The following is a 15179-nucleotide window of genomic DNA, read 5'->3' as shown; positions in this document are numbered from 1 at the left end:
CAACTTATGCAAACCCTTCAAGGATTTACAAAAGTATTGTCTATTTATCATTTATTTTTTAGAAATTTTCAAAGTCAAAATTTCTTCACCGTCGGTTCAAATATTTTCGAAGTTCAAACACGTTTGCATGAAAAGAAAAAAAAAAGTCTTAACTTTAATTATAAAATAAATAATAAGTTATAAATATATGGGTAATATTATATAGTATACGAGTATCCTGCTTTCATTCTACTTAATAATCAACGTTACACTTTTCATCACCCTTAAAATATGTCTTATTTAAAAAAATTAAAAGTTGATACGGATTATCATTATGGAACCAGAGTAAAATGATAGTGCACTATGTAGTATTTTTCAAAATATATATATATATATATATATATATTTGTTACATTTCTAGAAAATTATCTTAGAGAAAGAACTTTTCATTTCAAATTCAGAGCTTTTGGGATAATTAACTATATATATATAATTTCCATAAAGTATATATACTTACCTTTGTCATATGAGGCTAAACAATTTTGAGTAAATAATGTAATGGAATAGAAATGCTTTTTTTAAAATAAAAATTAAAAAATTGACTTGGTACCTTGTTCAAATTATGTTGGACGGCTGTATTTTATTTAATAAAAATTCATCTATTATGGATTTTATAAGGAAAATTTTATAAATATTTCTACATAAAGTATTAAATAATTAGTTATAAATTCTTCTACTTTCTATTGCATAATCTGGTTTTACAAACTTCTGACTTAAAAACAACAATAATGCAGAAGTCATCAATAAAATGTTTCAAGGATGGTCATCCATTTTTTTTTTACTTAATAATTATTAATAATTAAAGAAGTATTTTTTTTTATAATATTATATTTTTTTTTAAATGTTTAAGGTTGTGTTTGGATGTTGAAGTGAGTTGAGTTGAGTTGAGTTGAGATGATAAAATATTGTTAGAATATTATTTTTTAATATTATTATTATTTTGAGATTTGAAAAAATTGAATTGTTTATTATATTTTATGTTAGAATTTGAAAAAATTATAATGATGAGTTGAGATGAGTTGAGAGATGTTTGGTAACCAAACAAAAGAGATGTCAACGATAAGGTTAAACGGCTTTTTTTTCATCATTTTTTTCATACATTTTTAAAGACAAACAAACAAACCCGTTGTGTAATTAATGAAGGTGAAATACGGAAGGATTCGTTACAAGACAAATTAATTACCAATCAAATTAACAAATATTTGACTTTTCCGAGAAAATGGTGATGCTTACCTTAAACTTGAAAGAAGACAAAAAAAAAAAAAAAAAAAAAAACAAATCGATAGAATAGTGTTGTTTTATATATATATTAAATGACAAATCTATTTTATTAGTAATTTTCTTTTAATTTAATTTTTTATTATTTTTAATTACTAACACATCAATATATAAAATTATATAAATAAAGAGTAATATTAGTTACAAATTTCAAATAAACAATCTACATTCAAATCTTTTGAAAAAAAAAAAATGTTCTACTAATAAATAATAGTTTTTTTAATAGTAAAATTCACCTTTTTACAAAGACTTGTACAAGATTATTTATTTAAAATTTGTACAAATTATTTTTTATAAATACAATCGTAAATAGAGAACATTTTTCAAAGTGATATACATGTACAGTTCCATTTCTTAATTATTGATCTCTTCATAACTGACGTATTAACTAAAAGAAAATTAAAGGAAAAACAAAAGAAAAGAAAAATGATAAAGTCACCGATGATGTATACCGAGAATTTTTACGCAATTGTATTATTTTGTTTTTTATTTATTTAATGGTTAAGAAAATATTTTGTAATGAATTTATAATATTTTAAAAAAAGATATTTAAAGAATTTCAAAAAATGCTGGGAAAAAAAATAACAAACAAACAAAGTGCAAAATGCACTGTTACTAAAAAGGCTCAGTGGACATAGCAGCGTCCAAAAATAATTAGGGTAGACCGATAAGTCACGCCAGGAGTTTTCACACAGCATCATGCAAGTTAAAGAATGAGAAATGATTAATCCACGGAAAAATTATACCCCTATTTTGAATTGATTCCTTTTTTTTTTTAGTTTTTTATTTTTTTAACTTAATGATTAATGAATATTTTTAATGATTTTGTAATTTTTTTATTTTTAAAAATGTTTAAATGGATTTAAAAATATTTGAAAATAAATAAATAAAAAGCTTACACTATTGGGCAGAAAAAATATGTAGAAATTTATGTGGCTCTAGCACCACTTTTAAAGAATTAGGTGGGATTTGGATAGGATGATGAGATGAGATGGTTTTAGATTAAAGTTAAAAATTGAGCAAAATATTGTTAAAATATTTTTTTAATATTATTATTATTTTGAAAATTAAAAAAAGTTGAATTATTTATTATATTTTATATTATATTTATGAAAATTGTAATGATAAGATAAGATGAGATATGTTGAGATGTTTTTTATATCCAAACTAAGCCGAAAACACTACTATGAAGAATACCCACTGAAATTTTGTAACAATTTTTTATTTTTATTTTTATTTTTAATTTTTTTACTTAATAATTAAGGAAATATATTTTAATAAATTTATAATTTTCTTTTAAAAAAATATTTAAGATTCGGTGGATTTCCTCGAGAGCTCTAGCAGCTCCCAAAAGAATGATCATTAATTTACGCGTCCATTGCGTCGTTTTATGTCCAAAACGGACGCGAGTCCCTCACTCTCTTGTTTGTTTGTTTGTTTATTTTTATTTTTTTTTCTTATTTGGGAGAAGGGGCCTTATGTTTACCAGCATAAGACCTCCGTTTTGAAGGCTGGCATGACCCTCACTCCCTTGTTAAACACTGTAAATTGTAATAAAGACCCATTACTTCTACCAGCATCCCAGCTTTGACCGTGATCAACCACGATGTCAATTCGTGTTCGTAGGTCTTATGTCATTTGCTTACGAGATACGGATTGAGGTATCGGTCTTTATTCACTCTTATATACTTTACTTAAAATTTTTTTATAGAATGTTGAGATATTTTTCAAAGAATGTGAGATGTGGGTGGTAAATACTGACTGATGAGAAGAATTTTTCGTTACCGATTATATGAATTAATTTAAATACGATTAGTATTAACGTCATATTTCGTACACATTTGAGTTAAGTTTAAGGCAATTCAGGTCTTCAAAGATGGGCCATGCACAATAAACAAATGAAAGCGGCTAAGAGTGGGCGACTTCGGGGCCAAAGAGCCTTTGATGCCTAAGTCAGTAAATATTCTTAGTGTAACAAATACGTAGTAAAATTTAGGAATTATAGAGAGTCTCCTTATACTTGGGATCAATTATTTATACTGTGAGCCTTGAAAGAGTAGTTCGCGCCTGCTTCCGTGGATGTCGTATTCTTCATACTATTCATATTGTCAGAATCTTTAAATATAGCGTAGCTCTGAGATGACTTCATTAATGAGGCACAACTCTATGACGGTATCATTATTGTGATGCATTTGCCCAGGCAGTGGAGATATTAATGCGGCGTGGTTCTCATGTCCCTTCTCTTCGGTTTGCTTTCCTTGTAGTTCATTCGTGCCTCTCCTATCAGTATATCAATAGTTTTTCGCATATCACGCCAGCTACCCAGATGGGTACTTGAAAACTAGAAACTACTCGAGGAAGCTTTAGATCTTCGTGTCCCATCCCTGCTGCACAATTCTTCCCACAAGTCACATACAGTGAATTCTCCTTAGGGGACGGATTCGATTCCTGGGCCCTTTAGGCTTTAAAGGGAAAAATCCCCGCACAATTAGTTTAATTAAATGAATCAGATTTATCTATATAAATATCGAGTGAGATGATAGAATTCACATAATTTATTTAACAATTATTTTTTATTAGATTAATTTAAATACGATCTGTTTTAACTAGTATCATATAAATGAATTAATCTCATTCCTATATTTAGGTTAATTCAATTAAAATAATTTTTTTGATAAAAAAAATCCATAATTTTATATATAATATATTAATAATTATATAAATTATTTACACTTCAACTAAATGATGATAAAATATTTTATAAATAATATCTAGACTAATAATACCTAAAAAAAGTTAACTTGAGGTTGAAACTGAAAAGTGTTGACGTTGTTCAACATAGAATTTATTAAAATTACAAGAATTAATTATAAGTTTTACGAGTAAACTTGTTTATTAATTATATGTTGTTGACTATTAATTAAATATATTTATATTAAATTTAAAGTCAAGATAATTTAGCTATCGTTTAGCCAACTCGCACACCTGGGCACCTTTCGTCTTCTTTAATATTTCTAAGGGAACAGGAAGTAAAAAGGTACGTGCTCGACTTGCTTCATTCGATAGCAGTCAAACTCGGTCGGTCCACAACACTTGTAGTTGTATCTCCAACGAATGTGCTCGCCGTATATGCTGTAAAAAGTTATTATTTTTTCGAACAGCAATCGGATCAAATATTCCGAACTCCTTGATTTGCAACCGCGCGAGGACCAAGGAGCTAGCGAGGGGTTCGTCATGTTACTGGGCTTGAAGTTGCCCTCAGCCTCCTCCTCCAACTTCTGCGCGAGCCTCTTTGTATTTATCTCTTTGTTTATCAGCTGCGTTGGTCCACCGAGGACTCAGGCGGCTGCAACTTATATGAGCCATTTCTGCTTGGACGGCATCACGACCGCCAACAGCACCTACCGATCCAACCTCAATCACCTCCTCGCTTATCTCTCATCAAACGCCACTCGCACCGCCGGGTTCTACAACGCCACCGCCTCCTCCAGAAGCTCCGAGGACACCGTTTACGGCATATTCCTCTGTCGCGGTGATCTCCCCGCCGAAGCCTGCCGTGACTGTGCTGCCGGCGCAACCAAAGACCTTGTCCAGCGCTGCCCCGAGGAGGAAGGGGCCGTCGGTTATTACGAGGAATGCATGCTACGCTACTCAAGCCGGTATATCTTCTCCAGCTTGGCCCCTGACCCTAACTCTTTCACCTCGGGAAATAAGAGCATTTCGGACGCAATCCGGTTTAGTGAGCTACTGAGGGGGCATCATTCAACGAGTTGGCAACCGGGATTTCAGATCTTGGGCTTGGGGCCAAGAAGTTTGGGACGAAGGAAGCGAGATTCACATCGTCACAAACTGTGTACACCCTTGTGCAGTGCACGCCTGATCTGACCGGCTCCGACTGTAATAGGTGTCTTCAGATGGCGATGTCGTTTTTTCCAGATTGCTGTAGTGGAAAGGAAAGCGCCTCAGCTCTCTTTCCCAGCTGCACAGTTAGGTACAATGTGCACCCGTTTTACCTGAATGTAAACACATCGGGGGAAAGGCCTAATCCACTTGTTCCTCCACCTCCTGGTAAAGTTATATTCTTTTCTTGCTCTTTTTTAGGGGATAAAGAAAGGAATCCGAAAATACCGAAGGTACTGTTGGTTTCTCAATTATGATTAGAACTTTGTTTTTGCTTTCCCATATATTTGTATTGTTTACTTTCATGATGTTGGCAGATGTTAACATGTAAAAGTCAGGCCTTTTCATCTTCTTTACTAACTACTGAAAGTGTTTTTTTTTTTTTTTTAATTTATTTAAATTACTGAAAGTGTGTTTAGGCTTACAAGTCTAAATACAAATAGAACATCAAACGAGTTAGGAAAACATTGCTGGATGATACCCTACATATATAAACAGACATTTAGTTTCTCATTCCTCGTGATGACTTTGTAATTTCAACTTCAGATCAACATAGGTGACTGTCCTTGCCAATGCATTAATGTTGATCTGCAAAAATAACTAATGGAGTGCCATTGTTGTTCATGCAGGAAAAAGTCGAAGCTCATCGCTGACTATTATTATCATTGTTGCTTCAATTTCCGTCTCTACGGCGGTATTCCTTATGGGCTACTGCTTCCTCCGTAAGAGAGCAAGAACAAAATATAACGCTATGCAGGCGGAAAATAGTAAAGAAAGTGGAACTACGGATGATATTTCTACTCTAGAGTCCTTGCAATTTAATTTTGCTACGATTGAAGCTGCAACAGAGGGGTTCTCAGTTAATAACAAGTTAGGTGAAGGAGGTTTTGGTGCGGTGTACAAGGTAAAAGATGAGTCCTCATTATTTGTGTACTCTTTTTTGTTTTTGCGAGGACTCTACTCGTTGAAATGTTCTAATGGCTGGTTAAAGTATGTTGCCAGGGTACACTTACTAATGGACAACAAATTGCTGTGAAGAGGTTATCGAAAAGATCTAGTCAAGGGGGAGATGAATTTAAAAATGAGGTTGTATTAGTAGCCAAGCTTCAACACAGAAATCTTGCAAGGCTAGTGGGATTTTGCTTGGAAGGAGAGGAGAAGATACTTGTATATGAATTTGTTCCCAACAAAAGCCTCGACTATTTTCTTTATGGTTTGTCCCTTTTAAGCATATTCCTAATTTTCATGAATGTTGAAGGATATATGAGGATTGAATCCACTCAAATAGGGCGTTGTTTGCAGTTTGCTAATCAACCAATTTATTGAGCTTTGTAGAACTTAAAAGAAGTCAATTGATTAAATTTCGTTTTCTCGAAAGGTCTTTAGTGTACTTAATTTAAAGTTGATTGAATTTGTCGATACATATCTGATTTAAATATTCAGACCTGATAATTGGGTTCTAATGAATGTGTAGACCCTGAAAGGCAAGGACAACTGGACTGGTCTAGACGTTACAAGATTATTGTAGGGATTGCTCGAGGAATTCTTTATCTTCACGAAGATTCTCGGCTTAGAATCATACATCGTGATCTTAAAGCCAGTAACATTTTGCTAGATGGGGATATGAATCCTAAAATCTCTGATTTTGGCATGGCCAAGATTTTTGGAGTTGATCAAACACAGGGAAAGACCCGTAGGATTGCCGGCACATTGTGAGTTCTGAATCTTTGTTTATTTCTATTACTTAATATGAAATCTAGATTCGTGAAATTATCATCTCTTCCAAGTAAAGTAAGTGCTGTCGGGGAAAAAAAGTGAAATTTTTGACAGAGGACTTTACACTAGTTAGGTACCAAGTTAGCATGTACTATAACTAACATTGGTGTATCAATGCTGCTGGTTTGTAGGGGTTACATGTCTCCAGAATATGCCATGCATGGAAAATTCTCTGTGAAGTCTGATGTGTACAGTTTTGGAGTCTTAATTCTAGAGATTTTAGGTGGCAGGAAGATCAGTTCTTTCTCTCAATCAGATGGTTCTGGACACCTTTTAAGCTACGTGAGTATGAACCAAATATTCTGATTTTATTTTCCTGTTTTATTGCTAACATCATCACATCCATTTGGGGAGGAAGAGAATATCATTAGAACGTTGCTTGAGCAATTGGTGCAGGCTTGGAAACATTGGTGGGACGGAACACCCTTGGAGTTGTTGGATCCATCCTTGGGAGATTCTTACTCAATAAATGAAGTCATTAGATGTCTCCATTTTGGATTACTTTGTGTACAGGATGACCCAGCCGACAGGCCGACAATAGCATCGGTAGTTCTAATGCTAAACAGTTACTCTGTTGCTTTGCCCTCGCCTAAACAACCAGCGTATTGGCTTCATAGTCGAACAGAGCAAAAACTGCCGTTAAAGGAGCCAGAGGCGGATCAATCCACAAGCAAATCAATGTCATGCACTGTCAACGAAGTATCTGTTACTGAACTGTACCCTCGATAGTATGAGCAGCATGGTTTCGGTATAACCTGCAATACTCTGTTGCTAAGAGCAGCTTGCCAGAATATCACTGGTTCTGCTACGAGGGAAACTAGTGGACCGGAAATTCCGAGGACTGAAACTCTTATTAAGTTGATTCGGGCCGATCTAACAGCTTAGTACCGTTCTACCTACATAAGAGCGTAGGTACATTACCATCCTGCCCCGTGTATGTTGAGCGTGTAAAATGACTGCTTTTAAATGTGTGCGGTCATAAATAAAGAAATAAAAGTATTGGTTTCTATTGATTGGACACTGAAGAGTTGCCGGTCCTTTGTATGGTCCCTTGTAATTAGAATACAACATAATTTACCAAATCAAATGACTAAGTAATCCACATTTTATACGTGTGTACACGTGTACATGCACTATCAAGCTTCAGCCATGAAGTCAGACTTGTGGGCTGATTTCTGATTTTATTAATATTTCAATATTCGTAGGACTGTTCTCACTCTCTCTCTCTCTCTGTGATCTGCATAGAGTAGAATTTTTCATTTAAAATTTGTTGTCTTCTTGAATTTCTTGTCATGTTGTTTCAACTCTTAAGTTTCTGTTTACGTAACATGCCGTCAGTTTCAGAAGCACTCTACTTCTGCCTAGAAGGACATTATCATTAACACATAAATAACCAGTTATTAACATCCTTTATTTTGTTTCCACTTGGTACAGAGTTTCCAATGATGTCCTGAGACACTTTACAATTATTTATTTATTTGTTTTGATGATCACTGCATGGGTCTGATCTTGTCGATGGTGTCAAATTGTCAATATTGTATGCCAGTATATGCTAGCTCCAACGTACAGATGAAACATTTTCAGGTTGACAAATGCACGTTGCATTACGTGGAAGGCGTCATTCATTTTTTGTTGCCATAACATTTAGTCATCAAGGCTTGAATTAAACGAGTTGGGGCAAAAAAATTTCAAGAGTTAGGAAAAGGAATGCATCTAAGATCAACATATTCGTACCCCGTCAAACAGTTGAAATCATTATTTAAATGAAGGTGTACAACATTTATATACTTCATTCTTCGTCACTGACTTTGCCTTAAATTCCACGAATCTACTTTATTTATTACTCTCCCATGCCTTATTTTCCCTTCTTTTCTGTCGTAGGCCCGGAAATCGAAAAAATCGTGAGGCGGCTTGACCATAACCCATTGACTGTGGACCATCCGGACAAGAAAACGCTCACGTCCAGTAGCGCCACTGATCTCGTTATATATTGTGATTCCTAGCAAGCATTTTCGAAGAAAGATCAGAAAATAGAAACTCTTTATAAACCAAACCCTCTTCCAAGTTCCAAGATACTGATCATTAAAGAAGAAAGAAGAAAGAAGAAGAAAAAGATATGGGCTTGCCCTCTTTCGACGTCTCCATGATCTTAATTATGGTTCTATACTTGCTCGGTTTCCTTAACCTTACCAGTGCAGCAGTACCAAATTACAGAGTCCATGTATGCCCAAATGATACCACTTACACCCCAAACAGCACCTACCAAGTTAACCTCAGCCACTTGCTCTCTTCCCTTTCCTCAAATGCCACGCGTGAAGGTGGTTTCTACAACGCTACCGCTGGCCAAACTCCTGACACTTCAACTTACGGCCTCTTCCTCTGCCGTGGTGACCTCAGCACAGATGTCTGTCGAGATTGCGTGGCCTTCGCCGCCACAGAGATTGTTCGGGTGTACTGCCCTGTTGAAAAAGTGGCCGTGATATGGTACGATGAATGCATGTTACGTTACTCAAACCGGTCAATCTTCTCCACCATGCAGGAAAGACCTGGATTTTTTATGTGGAACACGAGGAATGCAACACAGCCAGACCAGTTCCGTCGGTTGGTGGTATCCACATTGAATGACTTAGTGCCTCGGGCCGCAAATGCTACGTCCGGTGCTAAGAAATTTGCCGTGAAGGCGGTCACAAATGCTTCGGGATTGCAGGAATTGCAAACCCTATACAGCCTTGTCCAGTGCACCCCGGACATAAATAGCTCTGATTGTAGTACGTGTCTTCGGGAAGGCATCTCGAGCTTCCCCAATTGTGGTCCATGTGATGGGAAGCAAGGGGGTAGAATTCTGAGGCCAAGTTGCAACGTTAGGTTCGAAACATACCCATTTTACTTAACAGACTCAGTCGCTGCACCCGCACCGACACCGATACCTGTGCTTCTTCCTCCGGCTCGAGGTACTGTCCTTGGACCAAAATATTGTTATATATCATTCAAACACGATGGCATGCATGCGTCATAAATAAAGACAGGATTGGCATGGTGAAAGTCTTTAGACCTCGAATTGTTACGCGTATAGATGGGTTGGGATTAGAAATATGTGAATAATAGTGAGATAATTTGTGAATTATAGTGAAATAATTTGAATTAAGATTTTTATGTTATTTTGAAAAATGAGAGAGAAAAATTTAAATAAAAAATATAAAGTTAAAAGGGGGTTAGAATATTATTTTTGTTTTGAGATTTGAAAATGTTGAATTATTTTTTCTGTTTTGTTAAAAAGTTTGAGAAAGTTATAATAATTAAGTAATAATTATATGAAAAAGTTAAAAAATTTAAGATTTTAAAATTGAAAAATGTTTATGTTTGAATGATATTTGGATCTTGAGATAAGATGATATGAGACGAGATGATTTCAAAGATTTGTGAAACAAAACAAAACCTTATTGCCAAGTTTTGAACTTTTCTCTTTCAGATCCTACCTGGTTTGTAGTTTGTTCTGATATATACCCTATCGATGTAAGTGATTACGGTTATTTTCTTCTTACTTAAGACAATTTATAGAAGATAATCGAAACAATAAGACGTGGTTAGGACCCAGCCTGACAATCATTAATTTATCTGTCAGTGGTTTTGGGCCAGCCATTACATGCATTCCATTTGGTACAATATTGGAAGGGAAATTCGATCGCCTTGTGAAAGGAATACTGTTGAGGCAAAATTAGTTCGACTAATGGAGGGAAAATCCATTTCTACAAGCAAAAACTATACTCTTAAGAAAGTGTTCTTATAACTTACATGAGAACCTTTGTATTGCATTCTGCATTTTTTTTCGTTATTTATCATGGTGTTGCTAACAGTTCCAAATCAAAATTGAAATACATTAAGAAAAAAGTTATATTGTGTCTTTTCTTTTGTTTGTACTTTGTTAACACTAAATGGATAGGAGTATCTTATCATTCACGCTTTGGTCTCTCCCAATGAGGACTCATGATTCCGTCCTTCATAATAGCATGCTTTGAGAAACATATATAAATTGGTATGATACAGTTTCAATTTCAAAATGATGGGCGGTTGGCAACCAAATAGCCACTGGTTGACATTGTGTACTGAACCCTTTTAGTTAAAATGAAGTTCTTTACCTATTTTCGGATAAGTTAAGAATCTCTTTCTCCTTGAAGTTCAACTACGTTTTGTTTTAAGATCAGACTTTAGCTGCTTACAAATTATAATATAAGATTGGACATTGTTGATGCCAACAGCTATTATATGCTGTACAGCTTGGCATACTCATGAAAACATTATGATTGATTTATGCAGGAAAAGACAAAATATCGACGCTAACAATTGTCATCATTGTTGCTTCAATTGCTGTCTCTCTGGTGATCATCTCTGTGAGCTACTGCTTCTTAAGAAGGAGAGCAAGAAAGAAGAAGCCCAATGCTCTACCCGAGGAAAATGGTAAACAATTCTTAATTATTGAATTGAATTTATCCAACATGTAATTTCCTCATGTCTGGAAACTGTTCTTGTAGTGTAATCCTTTTATATGTTTGTTGGTAATAACTGAATCCATAACTTTTCTATTTGAGTGTTTGTTAAAAAAATATATAAGTTTAGATGGTGGAAGTCACTGAAATATTGAAAATGTGCATGAATGAAAATCTAAGAAATTCTAAGAGAATAAGAAGAGACTGTCTAGTTCTTGGTTTCATCATAAGATATGGTACTAAAGATCCCAAGTCTAAATCTAATTGATAGAGTACACAGATCAGTTGCAAATCAACTGCAGAATATAGTTGACAGTTAAGTCTGTTAGTCCAGTCAGCAGTTGGTTACAATGTATCGCCTGTTATATTTAGATCAGCTATATATATATTGATGTACATACGAAATTAATCTGAAGTTTCTCATTCTTTAGTATCTTCAATTTCATTTCTTAATTCTAGGTGATTGGATCACCTCTTGTTCCTTTTGTTCTCTGTTTCTACACTGACAGAAAAAAATATATATATATTAACAAAGAATTGCAAGCACGTGGGTGTGCGCGCGCAATATATATGTGTGTGATACTCAAAAGAAGTATTTTTTTATATGCTTCCCCGCACAGCTAAAATTTCCAATCATGTTTTAAGGCATTTTGTGTGCATAGCAGCCAATGAGATTACAACTGTCGAGTCCTTGCAATTTGATTTTGCTACAATTGAGGCTGCCACAAACAAGTTCTCAGATGATAACAAGCTGGGTGGAGGTGGATTTGGTGAGGTTTACAAGGTAGGAATTACTCATTTCTTGTTACTGTTGACTTATTCAGTGCTTCTGAGGTGGGGAATTTATGAGTTCTATTTATCTATTCTGATTGCGTTGAACTACATTATCAGGGTACATTTCCCAATGGACAAGATATAGCTGTAAAAAGGCTCTCAGGAAGTTCTGAACAGGGTGCAGAGGAATTTAAGAATGAAATTGTTGTGGTAGCCAAGCTTCAACATCGAAACCTTGTGAGGCTATTGGGATTTTGCTTGGAAGGGGGGGAAAAGATGCTCGTCTACAAATTTGTGCCCAACAAAAGCCTTGACTATTTTCTGTTTGGTTTGTCCTTTCTAGCCATTTGTCCAATGTCCTTTGTTTCATCATACGATGCGTGTATTAAGTACACGTTTGATTTTTTTGATCTTAACACGTCATTCATTTGAGGATCAAATTCATAAAGGAAGGGCTCATTTTAAGAGCATACTGGAACTCATGAAGATGCAAGAGATAAGAGTAGTGCAAGTACTCTGATTCTTTCATTCTAATCCGAATGTTGTATTTCGATGATCTGTAGGACCTGACAAGCAAAGACTATTGGATTGGTCAAGTCGATACAAGATTATTAGAGGAATTGCTCGAGGAATCCTTTATATTCACGAAGATTCTCGCCTTAAAGTCATACACCGAGATCTTAAAGCCAGTAACATCCTGTTAGACAAGAATATGAATCCAAAAATTTCAGATTTTGGTATGGCAAGGCTTTTTGGAGTTGACCAAACGGAAGGAAATACCAATAGGATTGTCGGGACATAGTAAGTATTAGATAAAGAAAGTTACTAGAAATTAATGAACTTTACTATTTTTTGTCTTCCTAACAAATCAATCTCATGAAAAAACAGAGAGAAAACAGGTCATTGTGATCTGAAAAAATTTGATATATAGTTATTGATGGATAATTTAGAGATATATACATTGTTAGTGCAACCTTCCCTGCAATACGCATTAGATACAATAATGCATTACATTTTCAGCAGAACCCAATTGGCCGTGAATGTAGCTAATGATGATACACACAGGTATCAGATATAATTCTGTGATTTTATAATCACATAATAACATTGTTGATATGTTTGCAGTGGTTACATGTCTCCAGAATATGCAATGCAAGGACAGTTTTCGGCGAAATCGGATGTATATAGTTTTGGTGTCCTAGTACTAGAGATATTAAGTGGCAAAAACAACGCTTCTTTCTATGAATCAGACACTGCTGTGGACCTGTTGACCTATGTGAGTATGAAGAATATATGCTGAAGTTTCTTTTCTTTGTTGACACTAGGAATTAATATTGACTGCTTGATGCAGGCTTGGAAACACTGGAGCAACGGGACATCCTTTGAGTTATTGGATCCGACTCTGGGAGATTCTTACGCAATAAATGAAGTTATTCAATGCATCCATATTGGCTTACTTTGTGTTCAAGAAAATCCAGAGGACAGACCAACAATGGCATCAATAGTTGTCATGCTCGAAAGTTACTCTGTTACTTTGCCAACACCAGAAAAGCCAGCATTTTTCCTCCAAGGTAGATTGAATCAGTCAAGCATGCCGACCAAAGAGCTGGAGTCAGATCAATCTTCGAGCAAGTCAATTCCATTGTCTGTCGATGAATCAAAGATTACTGAAGTATACCCTCGATAGAGTGAGTGCAACGACTTGACCTCCAAAATTAGTATCTCTTATAAATAAGTCATGGAACACCAACACCATATGCTGCATATTATTACTTGAGAAATGAGACTTGATGTATGTGTAATAAGCTTGTTATGCAATTCCTCTCAGGTTGGTTTGTTTTAGTTCTTAAAAATATTAAAATGGAATCCAAAGTCGAACCGAACAATTTTTGGGACACAGTGATATCTATATTTTGAGGCAATAAATTTGCTACATTAAATGAATACCTGTTGTCAAAAGAAAAGAAGGATAGTGATATTCCGAACAGGGATATAATTTTCAAGAAATTTTCAAGTCTTCGTTAGTGGAAGTCAATAGAGCATAAAATATTTGCATAGGTTGTTTCGTGGCAAAAGCGGCACCTACAACTCCACCAAAAACCTAAATTTGAGCCCATTAGTTCACACTTCGAACGCCATCTCCTTCGTTAAAAGTCTCTCTTTATCGGAGGTCTAAATCTTGCCAATCCGAAGATGAACATGTGGCCGGCAATGGTTTCCTCAAGATTGCTTATCTTCAGCCCTGCTATTTTCATGCTAATTGCTGTAGTCATCGGGCAGCCAGCCTTTGATCTAAACTCTTTATGTTCATCCGGAGAGAGTGATTGCACTGCTAAACGTACATCCGACGCATGCTTCCAACATCACCTCCGCCGCTCCTCCCTGTCATCCTACTCAAATGGTTCTCCCCGCATCCATTTGAGATTACCCCACTCGAACGGCTCCAATATTGTCGATTTATTCACGTGGAACACGCCATTTTGTGAAACAGAGGTTAGATTCACTATGGTACCCAAAACACCCGGAAAAAATAGGATTTCATGGAGGAGCCTACCTCGTGCTGCAGCAGCACCTGGTAAGTTTACTCTAGCTTTAATTTTTATAACCCTCTTCCATCTTATTAGAATAATAATTCTCATAGTTTGTTAGAGGGTGTAAAAGTCCCTAATTCACCCGTCCAGGTCTAGCCCCTAGCCTCTCCCTATATTGATTTATTAAGACTATTCAAAGTTTCTACGGTGGAGCTTATGCTCCATGATATACTGTAGATCCATGAAATTGTTTGTCGTATATTATTGGGGTTCATAATCCTTCGAATAATGCAATGTCAATAATCTCACTTCATGCTAATTAAGCACTCTCAAGTAATTAAAGTATATTTCTTCATATCCAGACGCGCGTAGTGCTGAACGTTTCAAAACTGAACCC

The 15179-nt window shown here is 35.2% G+C and overlaps 2 protein-coding genes across 3 annotated transcripts; both read left to right on the top strand.

Annotated features, from left to right (window-relative positions):
- Window positions 1-4439: 4439 nt before the first annotated feature.
- On the top strand, window positions 4440-7730 carry LOC121264372 (cysteine-rich receptor-like protein kinase 10). The gene is given in 7 exon segments (XM_041167515.1): window positions 4440-5067; window positions 5070-5385; window positions 5847-6121; window positions 6220-6430; window positions 6692-6929; window positions 7125-7275; window positions 7390-7730. Coding segments are annotated over 7 exon segments (2040 nt in total). The 5' UTR covers window positions 4440-4551; the 3' UTR covers window positions 7723-7730.
- A 1216-nt stretch (window positions 7731-8946) lies between these two features.
- On the top strand, window positions 8947-14144 carry LOC121264373 (cysteine-rich receptor-like protein kinase 25). 2 transcript variants are annotated; one of them, XM_041167516.1, is made up of 7 exons: window positions 8947-9944; window positions 11308-11448; window positions 12140-12261; window positions 12369-12579; window positions 12815-13052; window positions 13377-13527; window positions 13603-14144. In XM_041167516.1, the coding sequence occupies exons 1-7, from the start codon at window positions 9110-9112 to the stop codon at window positions 13936-13938; spliced, it is 2034 nt and encodes a 677-aa protein (XP_041023450.1). In that variant the 5' UTR covers window positions 8947-9109; the 3' UTR covers window positions 13939-14144. The 2 variants fall into 2 exon arrangements, with proteins under 2 accessions (XP_041023450.1, XP_041023451.1); XM_041167517.1 differs by having other exon boundaries at window positions 8952-9944; window positions 12143-12261.
- The last annotated feature ends 1035 nt before the right edge of the window (window positions 14145-15179 follow it).

The sequence above is a fragment of the Juglans microcarpa x Juglans regia genome, chromosome 5D (assembly GCF_004785595.1).
Source record: "Juglans microcarpa x Juglans regia isolate MS1-56 chromosome 5D, Jm3101_v1.0, whole genome shotgun sequence".
NCBI lineage: Eukaryota > Viridiplantae > Streptophyta > Magnoliopsida > Fagales > Juglandaceae > Juglans > Juglans microcarpa x Juglans regia.
The sequence above is the reverse complement of the archived record's forward strand: the minus strand, read 5'-3'. Positions and strand labels throughout refer to the sequence as shown.